The sequence below is a fragment of the Lontra canadensis genome, unplaced genomic scaffold, assembly GCF_010015895.1.
Source record: "Lontra canadensis isolate GAN:19392208 unplaced genomic scaffold, GSC_riverotter_1.0 scaffold14, whole genome shotgun sequence".
NCBI lineage: Eukaryota > Metazoa > Chordata > Mammalia > Carnivora > Mustelidae > Lontra > Lontra canadensis.
In genome coordinates this window covers 2,930,914-2,953,038 of record NW_022631008.1, presented here as the reverse complement: position 1 = coordinate 2,953,038, position 22,125 = coordinate 2,930,914, and the positions used below count along the sequence as shown (strand labels likewise).

The following is a 22,125-nucleotide window of genomic DNA, read 5'->3' as shown; positions in this document are numbered from 1 at the left end:
TCCAAAAACATGTAAAGCAATATCCCTGAGGCTATAGCACTGGGTAGAATTTTAAAGATAAAAGAAGGAGAAACATACTCAAGGAGGCAAAAGTATGAGGTTTGTGAATCATGGAACTAGTGATTTGCTCAAAGCACTTCAGTTTGCTCAAAGCAAAATGCATGTTGAGAATATTTGCCTTAGTATGGTCTTTTAAGGACTTTCAATTCATTCCACTGTCACTGGTGCACATCTGAAGATCTGTAGAATGAGGTGCTAAGATGACTGTCTTAAACAACACTCATCCAGCTGTCATGTTATTTACATTGGTACTGAAGGCAAAGGATCAGGACAGTATTAAAATAGTAGGGCCAGAGAAGGTGATGATGACTTCATCTAAGGCAGCGGGAAGAGAGAAAAGGACGTAATGTTTACTGGATTTCGCCAGTGACTGGATATTGGTGCACAATGAGGAAGGCAAAGATTATTCAAGTGGCTTCAAGTCCCCATTACCAGAAACAGGAAACAGCGGAGGAATAAAAGGGAAGAAGATGCGTTGATATAATTTGAAGGCAAAATGACTAAGTGCCTATGGGTAATCAAACTGTCCATCAGGCATTTGAAAATAAAAACACGAGGTCAGAAGCGCAATCCAAAGTAGAGACAGAAATCTGACAGTGAAAAGATAATTTAATGTTTGTTTTACAACTCAAATACTAGCCCTGAATAAATACTCAAATATTTAAGGATACAAGAAGCTTGCCCACAGTTTCTAGAATATAAAGTTGTTTACTTCTGTGGTAAGTAAAGTCTTAAATAAACATCACTGGTCCTGTCAAAGGCAAGGGGAATGCAGTAATCTGATAACTAACATACTGTTTAAACTGCTAAAGAATTTAACAGTATAGCAGTTCTTGTGACTTCTCCAAAACTTAAATAAGGTTTACTTAAGTAAGTAAGGCCCATATAACCTCACAACTGAGATCACCTCTGTAACATCCTGAGGCTGAATATATTCTTCCAAAAGAAGAGTTTCCTGTAAAATCTAGGTTACAGAACAGATATAAGAAAAAGGTATGGCAGACAATTTTCCACACAAATGTTCCTAAACTTTTCTACTTAGCTTGCACTGCTAGACAATAACAAATAACAAATGACAATGGGAATTTGCCTTAAATCAGCGATAAGAACCTCCCAAGGGGAATGCTATTATGACCAATGGCCAAACACGACTTTCCTCCAACCCATGAAGAACATGAATAGCAAATGGGATTCTGCTATTTAAATAGATGCACTTCAGTACATTTAAATATAAAACAAACTTTATTTCTGGCAACCTGGACAAAAAATAAATTCTAAAATAGATGAGAAGGTAGGAGGGACAGATATCAAATTATATTTGTTCAGGAGTCAACTCGGGGTACCTAGGTGGCTCAGTCAGTTGAGCATCTGACTCTTGGTTTCAGCTTAGGCCATGATCTCAGGGTCATGAGATACGGACCTGTGTCAGGGTCTGTGCTCAGCAGAGTCAGCTTCAGGATTCTCTCCCTCTGTCCCTCTACCCACTCATGCTTACTCTCTCTCTCTCTCTCTAATAAATAATCTCAAGAAAAAAAAGTCTACTTTAAAAAAATAACCCAATCTCATTTCACTATCTTAATGGTAAAATCCCAGTACCACAACAAGGATCATCATCATTAAAAGACAAAGTAAAACTTGTGTGAGACAAAGGCAAAGTTCTATTCTTCTCAAGATTGTTGTTTCAAAATAACAGTTCAGCCGATTGACAGTAGTTAACATATGGATGTTACAATATTACATATGTATATATGTTACATATGTATGTTTCATCTATGTAACTTTTAAAAAGTACAAAAGCTAGTATTTGTTTTTAGTAAATGTAAGGAAAAATATAAGGGAAAAGATGACTAATATAAATATCTTTTGAAATATACATACAGAATTTCTGCTACCACTCTAGAAATAGATTTTATCTTATAAATTATATATAAATATATTTTATTACATATAAATTATATAAAATATGTATGAATTTTATATAACATAAATTATACATATTTCTATTAATATCTATAACTTATAATATACACATATATGTATATTACATATATACATATATTACATATATGTGTATATTATAAGTTATAGATATTAATAGAAATAGATTTTCTATTCATTAATCATCTAACTTTCTACATGATATGCAGACTCAGTATAGCAAGACAGGCCAGTTACTTAACATTCCCCAAAGGAGAAAAAACTGAGTGCAAAGAAGCTAAATTTCTTGTTTTTTCTTCTAACCATTACTGCCTCCCATGACCCAATCATCATCATCATCATCAAAATCAATCCAAACTGAGTAAACAGCTGCAAGCAGAGGAGAGAGCAAGCACTTAAGAGCAGATGCCCAGATACAGATTTGGAACCAGCTCTAAAATTTTAGTAAAATCATTCAAAGGCAAATTAAACAAACAGTTGTTACTTACGAGCATCTTCCTACCTTTCAAAATTCAAGCCAACACATGTGAGAGCTGTGCAACTATTTTCTTTTTTTCTACAAGTCACACTATTAAATCTAAGAGAACTTTTCCCCTGTGATACTAGGATTACCTTCACCACCTTACCTGATCGAAGAGGTCAGTGCCATCGGATCCTGCTGCTCTCATTAGCTCATCTTCTCCACCAGGATGATACTCCATATATGGGCTGACATTATAAACAAAACCTATCCAAACAAGGGGAAATAATATCCTAAGTGAACTTCGTAAAAGTTGTACAAACCAAAAGTGTAAGTTTCAATAAATCTTTTCAAAAACATTCTATTTAACAAATCATTATTATTTCAAAGCAGTAAGTACATCAAGGGTCCAAGATTTCACCAGACTCACAAGTTAACAAGTTAGCCTGCCAGTTTCATGGGTCCTGGTCAGAAACCGTCAGACACAAAGGGTAATTTACTACACACATCACAAGCAGTAGCTACAATATCAGCATGTGCATGAGTTCTCCGAAACCCAGTTCCTACAGACCTATGTGAAGCGGGCCAGATAATACCTGTGCACAAATGTGCTGTACGACAGGAAGGGAAGTCTGAGTTTAGGAAAGTTGAATCTTTTATAATGAACAGGAAGTACATGTGTCCTCTGTTCTGGGTGGGGGAGACATTATCTTTATTATACTAAACAGTAGGCAAGCCTGTCCTCTATACTCTAGTATGAGTCTCGAGTTCTATTATGCAAAGTTATTTACTATGCCAACATCCCCCAAAAGACTGCCCCTGCTTATAAGATGTGCAGGTTATCTATAAAACCTAAAGAGAACTGCCTCTTCTAACACAAAGAAATAATGAAACACTGTTTATGAATTTCAAAAGTTCTCTCTCTCTCTACTCCATCCTTCTCTACAGCCCTGGTAGGAAAATCTGATGAGAAAGAATCAAACTGTCACCCATGTGTCTGATCATCTCAGTGACCACTGGGCAAGCAAGGGTGACTGGGCCACTGAGATACGCTCTGAGAAAACAAGCACAATCCTTCTCTGCAGCTGTCCAAGGAACAAAGATTCTTGCTGAGGTCTTTTTTTTTTTTTTTTAAGATTTTATTTATTTCTCAAGAAGAGAGAGATAGGGAGAAAGAATGAGTAGGGGGAGTGGCAGGCAGAGGCGAGAGCATGCTCCCAGCTGAGCAAGGAGCCCAGTGTGGGACTGGATCCCAGGACCCTGGGATCATGACCTGAGCCAAGGGCAGCAGCTCAACAAACTGAGTCACCCAGGTGCCCCTATTGTTGGGATCTTAATAATCCTTTTATTTTCTCCAAACATTTATCTCATCTGTTCATACATTTCAATATATCTTTATCTTTAAAAAAAAAAAAAAAGGAACAACAAATGGAGGAAAATTCACTGAATGAATAGCCTTCCCAAGGAAATGAGTTACTTTTTAATACTTTACTTGAAAAACTAGACAGTAGACAAATCCAGCCCTGAAGACATCTCAAGAGTACAATGAGAATAACTGGTTTTCTTATACCTAGGACTATTCCCTCTTTATATTATGACCTCCATGAATTTAAATAACTTTAGGTAACTTAAAATTTTCATCCTATATGATAATCTTGGGACGAAAGAAGAGATTGGATTTCAGCCCCAAAAAGGTACTGTAGTTTTTCCATAAGTTTAATTTTAGAGAATAACCAACTAGGTAGATTTCTTTACAAGATGGCTTAAAAGCAACTTAGGCAGCAAAAAGAAGTAAATTCACAAAATCTCTTTTAGCAGTCCTCCAAATAGGTCTGAGAAAAAAAAACCAAAATGACTGCTAGAGTTCTCTCCTTTCTTCTTCCCTATCCACCTTCTCTACCAAATTTGGAAAGAATTTTTCCTACTGTTTATTGCTTAAAATCCACAGACCACAAATTCCAGAAGTAATGATTAGAATCAGAATTATTCCCAATAGCTTTTCTGTTTTGTTTTGTTTTGTTTTGTTTTTAAGACAGAATGCCTTATTTGGAATTTCAAACCTTCTTGGCAACCAAACCTCAACTAGAGTTTCTCAAGAACATGAAACCTGCAACACACAATCATGAGCCTTCTGTGACAGAATTTCATATATTTCAGCAACTGGCAGAAGGATAAACGAGATTTGCCAGTTGTCCATAATCAGCATATAAAACCTAGAACATCCCACATGTGTTCTCTTTGACCTCTCAATCCTTTAGATTGACCCTTATCCTCTCATATTCTCACTCCAGACCTGAACAGCTTCCATGCTATTCAAATGGACAAATCTAGGAATGCCTATAAAATCCCTCACTGTAAGGAATTGAGAATGTTAGTGTCTCAGTCCAAGGAATATTAGAGCCAACCACACTTGGCAGTGTTTGTAACTGTTTATTACGAGACGGAGCTCCCAAAATGCAACTGATGTTTTTCCTCTGGTGCAGAGGGCTCTTTCTTCTCTTTTTTTCTTCCTCTATCTTATCTCCTTCCTTTTCCCTTTTCAAAAGCATTTCCTAACACTAAAACTTCAATGTGGCAGAAGAAAACAAATGCAAAGAATCTAACTTTATGATTTTCTTTCATGCTTAGTTGTATTCTATTTGTACTATACTTGGTTTTTAGGCAGTAATTTCTTACATATAAGCCTCTAGCCCCCTATGGATTCTTACCACCTGGTTTTCAAAACTAATTTTGCTTGCAACTTCCTAAATTTTGTGATGACACAATTAACTTCTTCCTGTAGCTCTAGTTGCTCAAGTATGGCAGATTTATAGAACCGACTTCCCATTAAATAAAAATACATCGTGTTTAAGGACCCACAGGCATAATCTCAACTTAAAGCTAGGCTATTAATAAATTCTGCACAACCTAAATCCTTAATAATGACATTAAGAACAAAAATGGGCAGGAAGATATTCATAAAACACCAACCTTGAATGGCACAAAACTGCTATGACCACGATCCTCTGGTCACAGACCAACCGGTGCTTTTAGATCATTTACATGGGTCACCTTCAGTTGCAGAGGAGGAGTTAGGGAGAACATCTACTGACCGATCAATCGATCTACCTATCCACCCACCTTCCGACCCACCCATCCATCCATCTTACCCACCTAATCTGATATTTTATTTTTTGTTTTGTATTTTGTTTTTAAAACTCTAACCAGGAGTAGATAACAAGGATTGACTGAGTACTGTTAAGAAGAGCAAGTTAATTTCAAAATATACAGACATACTAACCACAATGTTGTATACCCTAAACTTATAAAGTGTTACATGTCAAGTATCTCTCAGTGTAACTGAAAAAAAAAAAGATAAAAAAGAACTTATTAAAATTAAAATACAACAGTTTTATTAAGAACATCTACTCTAAGGTTTAAAAGACATCACTTTTTAAATGCCCTGGCAATATTCAGGAGTACATTTTCTAGCTAATTCATCCTAGCTGAGCTGCAGCAGAACCAAAGGCACACATTCAGAAAAACAGCTACACTGAGTTCTTTAGGCAATGTACTGGTAGTACCTGTTCTAGTATTTTCACTCTAAATTATCTCTTGTGTTACATATCTAGAACTCTGAGCTCTCCAATAAGTTCTTAGAATAAAAATTACTCACTTTAAAATTACCACTTAGTGCTTTGTATTACCAGAAACTTATACAGCTAATTTAATCACAGAATGAAAGAGTCTCAAGATTGGGAGAGCTCTAAAGGTAATTTTGAGTCTGATTTCTGATCCAATATAGGACTTACCTCTATAAGATCTACAGATAGACCATTGTTCAGCATCTGCTTGAATAGTACCAGTGTCTAGGAGCTCACTGCTTATTTAAAGACTAGTAGTTTAAGGATCAATATCATTTTTATACCTAAAAACTAATGTTGCCATTTTTCACATAGAGAACTCTTCCTTCTTGGTAAATGCTGCCCCTAGTTCTTCACATAAATTTTTTATATTGATTGTAACTTAAACTCTAGCTGTTACACACAATGAAATATTTGTGTGTAAAAATGTAGAAAAGCCACAACAAAATGTGTAAAAGAAAATATATTAGTCACCTAACCCAACTAACAGTGTTACTACGATTGAGCATTAAATGTCATCCTGAACTTCCTAGAAGCCAAGGTTAAAAAGAGACACTAGTAATACTTGTTGCATTGCCTGATCTTAAAAATTATTAAAAAGAAACAAACAAACAAAAGGAGACTCCTTACTTCTTTAAAAAGGAGAAAGCCCTTTGAGTTTTTGACATTGATATTGTGTTGAACATGAGTCCCTATATAGGGGTCACTGACCACGCAACAGATGATATGATTTAACAATATGCAGAAACCTTCTTCAGGCAGCATTCCTAGCAGCCTTCCCGGCCCTGCATTACCACAAATGTACATTCTGTCTTTTGAGACTTGCAAATTTGGGGCATTTCATATAAATGGAAGCAGACAATATAGGGTCTTTTGTTTGTCTTCTTTCACTTAGTATAAGATTTTCAAGGTTCATCCATGTTGTAGCATGTGTCCATACCTCATTCTTTCTTATGGCTGAATAATATTCCATGTATGGATAGAGCCCACTTTGTCTACCTGTTCCTCTGTTCATTGACATTTAAGTTGTTTCCACTTTGGGGTTATTATGAATAATGCTGCTATGAACATTCATGTATACATTTTTGTGTGGACACATATTTTTATTTCTTTTGAGTATATACATAGGAGTAAAACTGCTGGGTCATATACAATTTATGTTTAACTTTTTGATGAACTGCCAGAATGTTTTCTATTCTCAGCAGCAATGTGGGAAGCTTCCAATTTCAGAGCACTCTTTTCTAGTCACCACTCCAACTTCCCATAGACAGAAAAAGTCTTTTCCCACCTACAGAACCTGAATCACTTATCTCAGATAACTGAACTAACAACTGGATTGCAACAAGCTCCAACTCATTCTTAACCCCAGCCCCACATCTAACATCACAATGTAAGCCTCAAGTGACAATTATACCTATTAATCTATCTCCCAGACGAGGCTCCCACAATTTTTCAGGATAGGTAACCACATGTGAACCGTAATAGCCCGCTGATAGGGACTAAACTATATCCCCATGGTTCGAGGTAACACCCCCACGGATAATTTGACATTTTCTTTGTTCTATTTTACATCAGAGAGTCTCAAAGCATGATCCAGAGCTTCCTAAGGGAGCTTAAAAGTCTTTTGGTGGGTGGTCCAAGGCCACAACATTTTTGTGGTAATACTAACAAGATAAGATGTCATCAGCCTTTTTTAAAATCTTTCTTCCACAAGTGTATAAGATTAAGTGCTGAACCACTGTTGATTTTGTTGGCTCTAAAGTCAATGAAGGAAAAAGGTATGTTCACATAATAAAGTCGTAGCACTATTTCTCTGTATTCAAATGTAGAGATCCATTTTTGCAAGTACTGTGACCACCTTGCCATCTTGTGTTCACTAAAGAAATAGCACAGTATTTTAATTTTAAGTCTACTGATATTTATCTAGTTCTATCAACTGCTGAGAGAGGGTGTTAAAATATGCAACAATAACTGTGGATTTTAATTCTACTTTTCAATACTATCAATGTTTGCTTCATATATTTTGCAGCTTTGTTATAAAGCATAAACAGTCTTCATAATGAACTCTTAACGTTACGAAATGTTTTTATCTCTAGTAACATTCTTTGTCTTTGGAAGTATACTTTAACCAATATTAATATAGGCCAACCTTGTTAGACTTACTGTCTAGATAGTATACATTTTCCTACACATATACTTTCAACCTCTCTGTGTATTTATATTTAAAATGTATCCTTTCTACAGAGCATCTAAATAGACATTTCTACAAAGACATACAAATGGCCAACAGACACGTGAAAACATGCTCAACATCACTCATCATTAGAAAAACGCAAAGCAAAACTACAATAAGAAATCACCTAAAAAAAATTTTAAAAAAGAAAGAAAGAAAGAATCTCATACTGGTCAGAATGGCTAAAATAAAAAACACAAGAAATAACAAGTGTTGGCAAGGATGTAAGAAAAAGGAACCCTCATGTACTGTTGGTGGGAATACCAATTGGTGTAGCCACTCTGGAAAACACTAGGAAGGTTCCTCAAAAAAAAATTAAAAGTAGGAATACCATATAATCCAGTAATTCCACTATTGGGTGTTTACCCAAAGAAAACAAAAACACTAATTTGAAAAGATACATGCACCCTTACGCTTATTACAACATTATTTAAATAGCCAAGATACGAAAGCAGCATTAGAGTTCATCAATTGATGAATGAATAAGACGTGGTACATACACACATTGGCAAATCAGCCATAAAAAAAAAAAAGAATGAGATCTTGCCACTTGCAACAACATGGATGAACCTAGAGAGTATTATGAGAAGTGAAATAAATCAGACAAATACCAGATGATTTCACTAATACTTGGAATTTAAGAAACAAATCAAATTAACAAAGAAAAAAGGAGGCAAAAAACCCCTGACTCTTAAATACGAGAATTAACTGGTGGTTGCCAGAGAGGAGGTGGGTTGGAGGATGGGTGATAGATAAGGGGGATTAAGAGTACACATATAGCGTTGAGCACTAAGTAATACACAGAACTGCTGAATCATTATATTATATATCTGAAACAATGTAACATTGTATGTAATTACACTTTAATTAAAAAAAAAGAAAGAAAGAAAGAAAAAGAATTGACCTAAGTAATTTTGGAAACCAATGTTTTGACTGGGAATGGGAAACCAAAGACAAATAATTATATAAAATGCTGCAAAATAAACAAACAAAACAAATAAATACAGTGTATCCCTTCTAGCCATCATGTAGTTAGGTCTTGATACACATGAACACACAATTTCTATCTTTCAATTCAAATGACTGTTCCATTAATGCTTAATTACTGATGTGGCTGAATTTAGAGCTACCATTTTATCAGTCGTCATCCTTACCCTCAAATTTTCTTTTTCTTCTTCCAAGTTTTCTATCTGTGTCTCTATACCTCTATCCCTGCCTTCTTTGGGGTTAACAAAGTATTTTTTTAGCATTTCATTTTATCTATTGACTTTTTTGCTATACCTCCTCTCATTATTTTTAAAATGATTGTTCTAGGGATATCTATATATATATCCTTAACTTTAACCAGTTTACTTGAGCTAATACTGTACCTAGCTAGGTGTTGTATAGTAGAATACCTTAGGATTTCATGATTAAAAGCATTCCTTTTTCTCTTACACTCCTGAAAAGCTTCTAAAATGACTGGAAAGGATAGATAACACTTAAAACCAAAAAGACACAGAAAGCAGAAGAGGCTATGACTGCAATAAGGTTTTGGAAGCCTGAAGCCAAATGGATGAGTGATAATATACTTAGCAGAATGAAGAAAGGTGAAAATAAAGCCTGTGTAAGGTGGAGGGGAATCTATAAAAGCCAATGTGTGCAATAGAACACTCCCCCCACCCCCAAGTGTAAGAATCAGGGATTCCAGGTTAGGGGGCAGGAAGATCTTGAATTCAATAGAAGCCGCAATACAAGCCTAATATTGCCTTCCCTATCCTAAATACCAAGCAAGCAGCCCCTTCCCTACCCTGCAAGAAGGTTACATTTATTCTTTAGAGAGGATGAACCAAAGAAACATTACACCGAAGGAAACACGCTTGGGAGTAGGCGAGAGGTTTGAACTAAAAACCAGAAGCAAAAGTCACAACATTAAGATCCACATCCTACCACCACCATCCCAGCAGCTTCCATCCCAGATAACCTTCAGAACACTTACCTGCAGATGACTGGGGGTGGGGGAGGGAATTCCAGCCCAAAAGACTGCTTGCATACAGTCGGTTGGGGACACCTGCCAGTGCAGCCAAACCCATGCATAAAAGACTTCTGCCCACACACGTGGAACTTCCATTTAGCTCTCTGGTTCATCACTCTCAAAATAAAAGGACAGACGTTTAAAGAAAAGCCCTCTAAAATTAAGATTAGTATCTAAGCAACTTAAATTGTGGACCTCTGGTGTACAATTTTAAAAAGAAAAAGAAATATGAAAAATGAGACCAGCACTGCCTCACAGAAACTAGAAAAGAGAGAGGTAACAACTGTCCTGAATATAACTTGGAGCTTCTAACTCCACCAAACAATTTCAGTGATGGTGAGTCCAATTGACAAAAGAGCTAAGACAATCGGAACTGAATGCCTCAGTCTGCATGGGAAAATTTAAATAGGATGTGATAAAGTCCTCTATACACTTCAGAACATCAACAGGGCATAATTATCAAAGATAATCTTATGCGACATTCATATCACAAAAAACAGCCCTGACATTTAACTACGAAATTGATTTAAAAGGAAATTGATCAATAAAAGCATTAAAAATTAACCAACAAACAGTCTGAGGGATCAATTACACTCTAAATATTTTGAAAAAAATTCACAAACCTCTCCTAGGAAGAACAATGACCAAACATCATTAGCAATAGCCACATTTACTATACACTTAGGGTCAATTTACAGTTTATGTCAATATTAAACAAGACACCCTCTCTCTAAAAATTAGTTTTCCCTATTCCATGAGATCATTTCCCTCTGTCTGCCTATGCCTTAGGTCTACCTCCGACAGCTACCAACCAGCCCTTGACTGCACTGCTGTTAATTACTTGGGTGGAAGGGGAGCAGATACGTCCTTGTGTTTTGGATTATTTCTTATTTTCCAAAATAAGTCAGGTGCAAAGATTATATCAAGAAAAATGTGTTCCTACCTTTAACCAAAAGCAAAACCAGGAGTGCTTGAGTAGCTCAGTTGGTTAAGCATCTGACTTTGGCTCAGGTCATAATCTCAGATCCCAGGATGAGCCCCACCTTGAGTTCCGCATCGGGCTCTGCGGTCACTGGGGAGTCTGCTTGTCCCTCTCCCTCTGCCTCTGCTCTCTGCTTGTGCTCTCTCTGGTTCTCTCTCTCAAATAAATAAATAAAATCTTAAAAAAAAAAAAGAAAAAAAGAAAAAGCCAGACAATCCATAAAAACCATAAGTTTTTGAGCCCATCAAGGAATGGAGCATAAAAGGTCATAAGGCAACAAATAATCTAAAATCCAGAATGATAAGCCGGTCTGAGGAGATGGGACACATGAGTTGTTTTATTTGATAGAGCACAGGAAAAAGAGACATTGCTATAAAACAACTGAAATTTTATCACACTCTTTAAAGGCCAAATGTGCACTGATGCTATTTTAGAAACCTGAAGGCCTCAGAAACGGGATTCTGTACCCACCCACTCACAAATTTCTTTTTCATACTTTTCCACCTCATGAGAGATGCTCAAGAGAAGTACGAGCAGAGCAGGTCTGAGAAATGATCCTGTTGGTACTGGTGTATAATGCCTGCTCCAAGATTTGCGGGTAGAGCAGGAGTACCAAGAAGTCAATATACTCTTTTGGACTGCCCAAATTATCAGCTACTGGTGGGGCAGAAGCAAGAAATTCACCCATGCTTCAGAATGAAACCCCGCATGCAGCAAAAGTTATCCATTTGCTGGGAAGGTACAGTAAAGCCTCTCATCCTTGAGTTCCTACACTGATACCAGGAAGAAGTTAGCTGCTGCTGGAAAGGGAAGGAAACAACACATCCCCCTGTGCTCTGGTCTGACACTAGGCAAATGCAAGATAAACACTGGGGGAGGTACCCAAAGCCTCCGGTGCTCGGGTCTCTGGGCTGATACAAAATGGAGGACTTCTAGCGCTGGAAGGGAGGCAGGGCAATTGCTTACAGCCTTCTCCCTCTGCCCTGTCCTCCCCCTCCAACCCTACTGATAGAAGGCAAAGCTCCACTGTCAGGAGAGGGGTAGGTTGGGCAGAGGCAAAAAACCTGTCTGCATTCTAGATCTTGTGCTGAGGATGAGGCAGAAGAGAATGTCCACTAGGGAACTGACACAAGCACTGAAAAGAGTTCAGTCTCTGGGGCTCAAGTGCATAGAACCCACCTGAGCTGGAAGTTCAAATAAGAAAATTGCACAAACCCTTCTATCTCAACCACAAGTCTTACACCAAGTAACAAGCAAGATCATCCAGGAGCACGGAGGAAGCCGCCCCTACACAGTCAGGCAGGCTGTTGGCTAAGAGTGCAATAGGAACAAGGAGAAAGTCCTACCACTGCAGGACCCACACAACAAACAAGTCTAGCAGCAATGTGCTCTGGGAGGAATTTGAAGTCTGTGGTATGCTGATGGTAACAATGGCAACTATAAACCCCCTAACCAGCTCAACTGCTACCCAGACTGACTCAATTGAATTGTCCGCCAGAAAAAGTGTACTCGTTTCTAAGTGTAAATACCTCAGGTTCTACTGTGCACATTATGCAATGTGGGACATTCAATCAGACATTACAAGTCACACTGGGGAAAAAAAAAAAAAAAAGACAAGAACCCATTGTCAAGAGAGAAAAACAGGGGCGCCTGGGTGGCTCTGTGGGTTAAAGCCTCTGTCTTTGGCTTAGGTCATGATCCCAGGGTCCTGGGATTGAGCCCCACATTGGGCTCTCTGCTCAGCAGGGAGCCTGCTCCCCCCTCTCTCTCTGCCTCCCTCTCTGCCTACTTGTGATCTCTGTCTGTCAGATAAATAAATAAAATCTTAAAAAAAAAAAAAAAGAGAGAGAGAGAGAGAGAAACAGCAACACAATCAGACTTTAAGGTGTTGTATATGTTAGAACTATTACACAGGGATGTTAAAATAACTATAATTAATATCTTTTAAAAAGTCTAGTAGAAAATGTGGATGACATTTAACAAGGAAAATTTCATCACAGAGACAGAAACTATAAAAAGGAGTTTAATGGAAATACTGACACATTTTAAAATCAGGCTCAAAACTCAATAATGGAACATGAATCTATATAAGAAAACGATCCAGAAATAACAAAGTTTCAAACTGATTAAGGAACTCCAGGGGCCAATAATCTAGAAACATTAAATATCAAGTTTTTTCAACTGGTTACTACTTTGTGAAATAATTACAACCATACCATGGTTTAAAACTCCTACACATATCAAAATACACAAATGCTTCAAGGTACATTTACTGAACACTAAACCAGGAGCCATGCCCTCTGCTGGAAGCTAGGGGCAGGGTGAGAAGCAGTATATTAGTATTCCCAAATTCAATTTAAATAGGAGAAATACTAAAAATGGCCAAAAATTTATAGATGTTCTCACAGAAGTCCAACACCAAATGCTAAAGAAGAAAGCTCAAGTAATGAAACACAGCCCGAGAGGGCAATGTCATGAAGAGATTAAAGGAAGAAGCTGTTGGCAGAAAGAAAGCAAAAAAGTAAAGGGTGTTAAATAGTGCTAGACAGACAACTGCCCAAAGTCATGAGGAGGCTGGAGAGGGCTGATAAGAGCACATGGAGATGAGCCCTAGGAAGGAAAATGGTCTTAGAAAGAGTGGGATCTTTGAAAAGAGTGTGTCTTGGGATCGTGGGAGACTCAGTGGGTTAAGCATCCATCTTTGGCTCAGGTCAAGCCACACATCGGGCTCCCTGCTCCGTGGGGAGTCTGTTTTTCCCTCTCCCTCTGGCCCTAACCCTGCTCATGCTCTCTTTCTCTCTCTAATAAATAAATACAGTCTTTAAAAAAAAAAAAGTGTGTCTTTCCAATACAAAGGAGAGAACAAAGACAGCAGACATCACTAACTTTAAGCACCTTCTATTCAAGGTGAACTCCCACATGTGTGTATGTGATCTCTCTCTCACAAGATCACACCACCCAGTCTTTGACAGGCTCCTTCCCACAGCCCCCAAGTGCCGTTCCCATTCCTCTTTGCCTAGTTAACTCTCATTTAGTTTTCAGATCTCAGCTCTATCTTCTGTAGTCATCAGTCGGCACAGTGTACATCTCCTTCACAATCCTTGTCAGACTTGATTAATGCTTTGTGCTCCCCACCACATTATAAATTCCCTAAAATCAAAAGTCATCTCTGTTTTATATTTCCATGTTGTCCCCAGAGCTTCATAGAGTGCATGATGAGAAATATTGATTAAATGAGGGAGCCAAGATTGAGCAAAAGTTCAAAACTATCTTCTCTATTTTTTTTATGGATGACAACCACACACAGGTAACAAAAAAAGCAAAAGCTATGCTTCATTAAATTACTAGAAATAAAAACTGTCCCAGAAGGATATCCTATTTGACTGTTAATTAACATAAAAAAGAAATACAAGTAATAGGCACCTCATGGTAATTTCTTAATGAATTAATTTACATACGGCACTCAAAGTGAGCAACACACAAATGCTAAATCAGGATTCAATCCAGAGTTAAATATAATAAAACCAGAGAAAGTATACTGTAATGGTTTAAGCATAAAAGCTTAGACTCAGGTAATTCAACAAGAACACAACAAGAGTAACTGCAAGTTATCTCTGTAAATATATAGATGCCAATACGGCAGGAAAAAGAGTCTTAAAATAACCATATTCCTAATTATGATAGGAGTAAAAATTAATGAAATAGAAAATGGGCAACCAACAAAGAAAATCAAAACCAAAAGTTAATAAAATTGATAAACTTCTAGTAAGACTGGTCTTAAAAAAAAGAAAAAGAGAAGCCCGCATTAGCAATATCCGGACTGTAAAAGGGTTTATCTCTACAGAACCTAAAGACACAAAAGATGTCATAAGGGAACGTTGTAAACAACTTTATGTCAATATGGTCAATAACTAGAATTACAATGAACAAATTCACTGAAAAAACATAATATAACAATTGACATAAGAACAACAGAAAATTTGAATGGCCCTATATCTCTTTTTAAAATTAAATTTATTATCAAAAACATTCCCACAGAGGAAAAAACTTCAAAACATTGGCTGAAGTTTGTAAACTGCTGTGTCAAGCAAACAAAAACCCTTGTGGGTCAGACGAGGCCCCGAGACCACCAGTTTTCTTCCACTACTGAATTTTTAGTGGATGAAAGGGAGGGATGGAAAGAAGAAAACTGAAAAACAAAAACAAAAGCAAGGAAAAGACTGACAGCTTAGGAGATAAAGAAAGCAAATCGTCTTTGATGTCAGCAGGACAGAATGATTAAAATGGACAAGGATGAGATTACTTGCATTTCATAGGGGAGAACAGACAACATGAAAATTATGGATCAGATTAGAAATGAGTAACAGGAAATGTAGCTGTAAAAAAATGTTGATTTGGATTTCCTAAGCAAGCAAGCAATAGCAGAAGAGAGGTGTTTGGCAATCTGCTGTCCAGAAGTAATGAGGACTGCGTACAGAAGACTGAGCTACCTGTAATAGTAAGTACGTTACTGCTCAGATATGCTCTGTACAGTTGTGATAATACACTGCATTTAAATTAAAAGGTCAGCCCAAATTTGAAAAGCTGTTCTTAGAAGAAAAAAGTTTCTCTGCTAGAGACAAATAATATTGTACTTTCTCAAAATAAAAGTGAAGCAAGGAGCTCAGGAGACTTCAGGAAAAGAGCCTACTGTTGGAAAAATCAGCTCTGTTCTTGGCAGACTTGAATCTAACCCCAAAAGTATAAAACTTATTTTATTTCTGGAGTATAAATTAAAAAAAAACAAAACAAAAAACAGCCTAGTTGGTTCTCTTTTTTCTTGGCAGTTACATTCTACGAAGTCACTGTGAACACTGAATTAGCAAACACTGAACCACTGCTCCTTGGAGGAAAAAAGGCAGTGTTAGGTTCCTGCACGCCTCTGGTCACATTTTTGTCAAATGATACATAACCGTGGTGCTCAAGGTGTATTTCTGTTTAAAGACACCTTAGTCAATATGTATTGTAGCTTCACGAACATTTAATTCACAGCCAACAGCACTGAACTCATGCCGGAACAAAGCTTCTTTAACATACATATTTTCTCTTTGAGGCACAGCACAGTCTTTAGCACTATATTTGGCGGGCTCTTTAAACCAAAAACATCAACAAAAAACACAAAATATGAAAAACATGGCGCTAAACAGACCTTGAAAAAGACACATCTTTACAGTATGAGAGTAGAAACAGGAAGGCAGAGCATCTCCTTATGCAACCTCAAGTAGGAAGGGCCAAACACATTTTCCCCTTGCTGCTCATGTCTGCAGATAATTATGAAAACACTGTGAGTATTGATTTCTGGGGTTACAAAGCAATTTTAGCGAGCAGGTAAATTTGTAAATTTGGAATTCACGAATAATGAGAATTGACTATATGTACATAAATTCACACTACCATCCTACAATGTAAAATTTAAAAATGTTTACTGTAAATGTATCTAGAAATCTAGGAAGCTGGACTAGAAATATAATAGGACAAAATATTTCTCAGAATCAATTTACCAAGATTTTCTTTTTTTTTTTTTTTTAAGATTTTTTATTTATTTGAGAGAGAGAGCAGAGTGAGCCAGAGAAAACACAAGTTGGGGGAAGGGCAGAGGGAGAGGGAGAAGCAGGCTCCCTGCTGAGGCTCGATCCAGGACCCTAGGATCATGACCTGAGCTGAAGGCAGACTCTTAACCAACTGAGCCACCCACGTGTCCCTCTTTTTTATTTTTCTTTAAGAGAGAGAGAGAGAGAGCGAGCAAGCGAGCATGGTGGGGAGGGGTGGAGGGGGAGGAAGAAAGAATCCCAAGTAGGCTCCATACCCCACATAGAACAGAGGCAGGGTTCGATCCCAGGACCCTGAGATTATGACCTGAACTGAAATCAAGAGCTGGTCACTCAACCAACTGAGCTACCCAGGTGCCCCAAGATATTCTAAATAGTAATGAAACACAAAAGTATGGACCCATTTGAAGTCACTTTTACAGTGATCTCAAGCAGGCCTCTTTAATTTACTAGGATATGATAATCAGCATTAGGAGAAATCAAAGCATGTTAATTTCTAAGTTATAAATGAAATCCACTAAATCCCTTATGAGTAACTTAATCTAATAAATTGTTTAAAGATTTTACTTATTTATTTGAGAGAGAGAGAGAGAGAGAGGGCACAAACATGCGCGCGCATGTGTGTGTGTGCGTGTGCACGTGTGTGTGTGTGTGTGTGTGTGCGCGTGCCAGTGGGGGGAGGGGCAGAGGGAGAGGGAAAGATCTCGAGCAGACTCCCCACTGAGCACAGAGCCCAACCCAGTCTACTGACCATAATCAAATTTTTCTTAATACCATTCATTCAAATGACTGTATCCGGCTGCACTCACTCTCATGCTCACGGAGATCAAAGGCCATATACCATGCTGCCAAAAAATGATTTCATAACAATATATCATTACCCACACTGACTACATCCTGCAATAAAATACACTACAGGGGAAACAAAGTCTGATCTAAGCTCTACAGAGCTGTCACAGATGAGTGATTCAGATGTTTGCTCACAGTTTCGCACATTTGTAAGTCACCTTTAGTTCTCGAGAAAGAAACAGCAATAACGGAGGAAACCACAAAAGTATGCCTTAATGGTAAATTCAACAAGATTTTTAAAAAAGCATTATCACTCCTATCTATTCCCTCAACATTCCAGTTCCTTCTTACTGCATTACAGTAATTACATACTTCACAGAAAATGGTGATTAACTGAACGAACTGGAAATCCCATACACTGCCTTGCAGATCACTCTAAACCAGTGCTCTCATTTTAGTTTACATTTTACAGTCTGCTGCCAGCCAAGTGTTATTTACGCACTATTATTTTTAGGAATATAACTGGACTCAACACACCTGAACATGTGCATAAATACTGGTATATACTCAAGAAAAGAAAATAATCTCCATAATATTAGCCATAAAAACCCACACCCAAATGTATATTGTCTAAGATCTCTTAGAAAAAACTGTGTCTACCCTAATCCAATCAGCTGAAATTGGAAGCGATCTAAATATGGGGCAATTGTCAGACAAATGAGGAATTTAATATTTTATCAAGAAGGGAAAAATGATACCATGATACCATGTTTCCCTATGATACAGCTTTGATTAAAACTTGGGCCCAAATATTATCTCTGACCTTTGAAGCTAAATTTGGCATACATTCCCCTTTTAAGAAGACATCATTTATATTTTAAACTAGAACAATAAGAAAAAGATAATAACATTTAGTCATATGCTTACTTTAAATTATGATTTAAATTATGTCTTAGAAATTAGCAGTAATCTGTTTAATCTTTTTGCTTCACATTCATCCTACTTTCCATTGTCTTTGTCAACATCCTGGTTCCCCCAATACCACCTGAACTTTTGTAATGAGCTAAATGCTTTTTGTCCCATTTAATTCACCATACCCACCACAAGACTAATGTTTCTAGGGCAAACCCTTTCACATTGTCCCCATAGTCATATACCTTCTAGAGCTCATACTGCCATGTAAATTAAGGACATATTTCTCAGCCTGGCTTCCAAGATCCTTTTCAATCTGACCTAGCTCACCTTTCTAGTCTTCTTTATAACTGTCCAACAATTAACCCAAGTTCTAGAACATATCTCAAGCTTTTCTGTGTCTGTAGGTTAGGATTTTCCCTCCACTTTGATGTTCTTCCTCCTTATTTTCTGATGAAAACCTGTCCACAGCTTCTAAGCTATCGCTACCAAACATTGTCTCTGTTTTTCCTAACCCACACATTTCCCTCCTTCCAATCTGATGTCACTTTCTTTATAGCTTCTTATGGTACTCTCAGATGTGTCCACCCATCAGTCATTATCCTCTCCTATTAGAGGGGAAGCTTAAAGAGCACCACGTAAATTGAGTATTTCTTGATGATATAAACTGAACTCATCAAAAAAGGGGGAAAAAGAAGACACTTAACTTTTTGCAAAGTGGAAAAAAAGCCTTATTACTAACAGAATAACAGAGACTTTAAACAAATTTTATCTTCTAATAAACAACCTTACCAGAAGAGGTGCCATATATTCAATCCTTATAGGAAACATATAACTGGGAGCAGTGTACGTATTACTTTCCAAACACAGCACACTAGTCCCTTATGTCTATCAATACACCAAATGAATAATAAAGTATGACTGCGTTATATCAATACCTCATTTATCTAACATCACTAAGACCAAAGGGTTCACATAAGTGAGTTTTCTGGAGAAGTGGATTCCTACTGTAGAAACAGAATTCACATGCCTAAGCCTGGACCAGCTGAGAGACTCTTCTGGACACTGACCTCCACCTCACCCAACCTAGCAGAAAACACTCAGGCAAAGTGTGGCGGTCATTTTCTATCAGATACTTACACCTGGTAAAACAAATGGGCAGTATGGAGAAAGAGCAAGAAGGGTATTCAAAACCCTATGGAATGGCAAAAGGAAGGGGGCCTGGGTGGCTCAGTCAGTTAAGTGCTTGACTCTTGATTTTGGCTAAGGTCATGATCTCAGAGTCAGGAGATGGAGCCCCATGTCAGGCTCCAAGCTCAATGGTGAATCTGTCTCTCTCCCTCTCCATCTGTCCCTCCCCCCTCTGAGGCACACACATACACATGCTCTCTCTTTCTCTCAAATAATTTTTTTAATTACATAAATAAATAAAATGGCAAAGGAGTTTTTTGCATCTAGCAGAATCCTCATTCCAAGTTATGAATACTATCCACAGCTGTATTTCTCTGACAAACTTTGGGGAGTTGAGCAGCTGTTCTTCTATCTTAGAACAAGCTATGTCATCACCTGCTGAAGAATCCACCCCCTTTGCCACTGAAAAAAATTTCACACTCTGTGTCTTTTATGAGTTGAACTGCGTACCCTCCAAATTCATATGCTGAAGTCCTACCCCCAAGTACTTCAGAACGTGACCCTATTTGGATATAGGTCAATGCAGATATAATTAGATGAGGTCATTCTTGAGTAGGGTAGGGTCTTAATTAAATATGACTGGGGTCTGTATAAAAATAGGAAATTTGGACCCAGACAAGTATACAGGGAGAATGCAATGTGAAGTTGAAGGCAGACGGGTGTTGCTACTACAAGCCAAACAACTTCAAATATTGGCAGCAAACCAGCAGAAGCTAGGTGAGAGACACAGACATTCTTCTTTTCACAGCCTTGTGAAAAAAGCACCTTGATCTCAGACTTTAGCCTCCAGAATGGTGGGGAGGTAATTTTCTGTGGTTTAAGCCACCTAGTTTGTGCTGTTTTGTTTGGGCATTCCTAGCAAACTAATAGTACCTACTGATACCTTTCCATCTTTCCAATCTACTACGACAACCACACAACCTCTTTAAGTACCAAAACTTCTTTAAAATGTTAAGCAAATTCATTCAAAAACAACACATATCGATAACCTCTATGCGCCAGCCACCAAGGACAGAACAGTCTTACTGCCATGACATGGTCTCTACCCTCATACAGGTCACAGTGTAATCAGGATAACTGACAACATACCATAATTATACAATAATAAAATTACAATTGTGTAACACCAGTGAAGGACTGACACTTTAAAGACCGTGGCATATTTAACCATGTCTGGATGACTCAATGACATTGCTACAGAAGCCCACTGTACATTCCCATGCCCTTCATTGCCTTTGTTCCCATGTGAGATGCGAGGCTGCTGATTACCATGAGGTCTGCTTTTATCAGCTACTCTCCTATCTCTCTGCTCACTCTCTCCAATCCACTCATTTCTAGTTTGGTGCTTGTACTTTGCTATGGGCTACAAAAATCAGGTAATTAATACGCTAAGAAACTTACATTAAATAATAAAAATGGTTTCATGCAAGAACTTAAAATTTGGCTTACACACAGGCTTTCTGATTTACTTTCGATTCTCAGAGACATTTTTTCTGGCAGAACAATTTCTCCCATTCAAAATGATTCTGTCACGAGGCACTAAGGTGGGACGTGATTGTATACAAACTAGTGTTACTGAATAACTGCCTGGCAAGCACTTGCTTTCTTGCTAAGGGAGTACGAGTGCCGGTAGGCTATGTAAACAGGTACCTAAGAATGAAATACTGTCGAAATTCAGAATTACATACTTTATGGCCCAGTTTAAGGCATATTTTTTTTTAAAGATTTTATTTATTTATTTGTCAGAGAGAGAGAGAGTGAGCACAGGCAGACAGAGTGGTAGAGGGAGAAGCAGGCTCCCTGCAGAGCAAGGAGCCCGACGCGGAACTCGATCCCAGGACCCTGGGATCATGACCCGAGCCGAAGGCAGCCGCCCAACCAACTGAGCCACCCAGGCATCCCAAGGCATATTTTCGTTATCTAATTGTGAATCTTATCAACAAATAATAGGATCATGAAGTCATATGGCATTACAACTGGAAAGCCCAGCCAAAACTTTTTGCAGTACATAATAAATACCACATACCTCTTATGCATATCCAACAATCATCTTTCTTGTTGTGTTTTTTAAGTTCTTCTTCGGTTACTTCAATTAACCTGCCTTTTAATCCCGTTAGATCCTTTCCACTTTTGGTGAGGCGAATCCAATCCATAAGACTTCTGCCCTGTTTTAGAGGGACCTAAAAAAGAACAGGGAAGAATTCAATGTGGCTTCTTTGAGTCAGCTGCTTCCCCCTGCCCCACCTGCTGCTTCTCTGTGGACTGCATCATTTCTCTTACTCTCATTCAAAAAGATAAGAAAACTCAAATCTAACAATTCTACAGTTTTTTTTTT

General features: G+C 37.8%; 1 protein-coding gene across 4 annotated transcripts in view; it reads right to left on the bottom strand.

Annotated features, from left to right (window-relative positions):
- LOC116868053 (cytochrome b5 reductase 4) overlaps positions 1-21,988 on the bottom strand; it is an 80,357-nt gene extending 58,369 nt beyond the window's left edge. For all 4 annotated transcript variants that reach the window (XM_032858042.1, XM_032858043.1, XM_032858046.1 and 1 more), the window contains exons 1-2: positions 21,817-21,988; positions 2,625-2,725 (exon numbers count right to left, since the gene is read on the bottom strand). In XM_032858042.1, the coding sequence (XP_032713933.1) occupies positions 2,625-2,725; positions 21,817-21,943 (228 nt within the window). In that variant the 5' untranslated portion in view covers positions 21,944-21,988. The remainder of the gene's footprint in view (positions 1-2,624; positions 2,726-21,816) is intronic.
- Between the last annotated feature and the right edge of the window lie 137 nt (positions 21,989-22,125).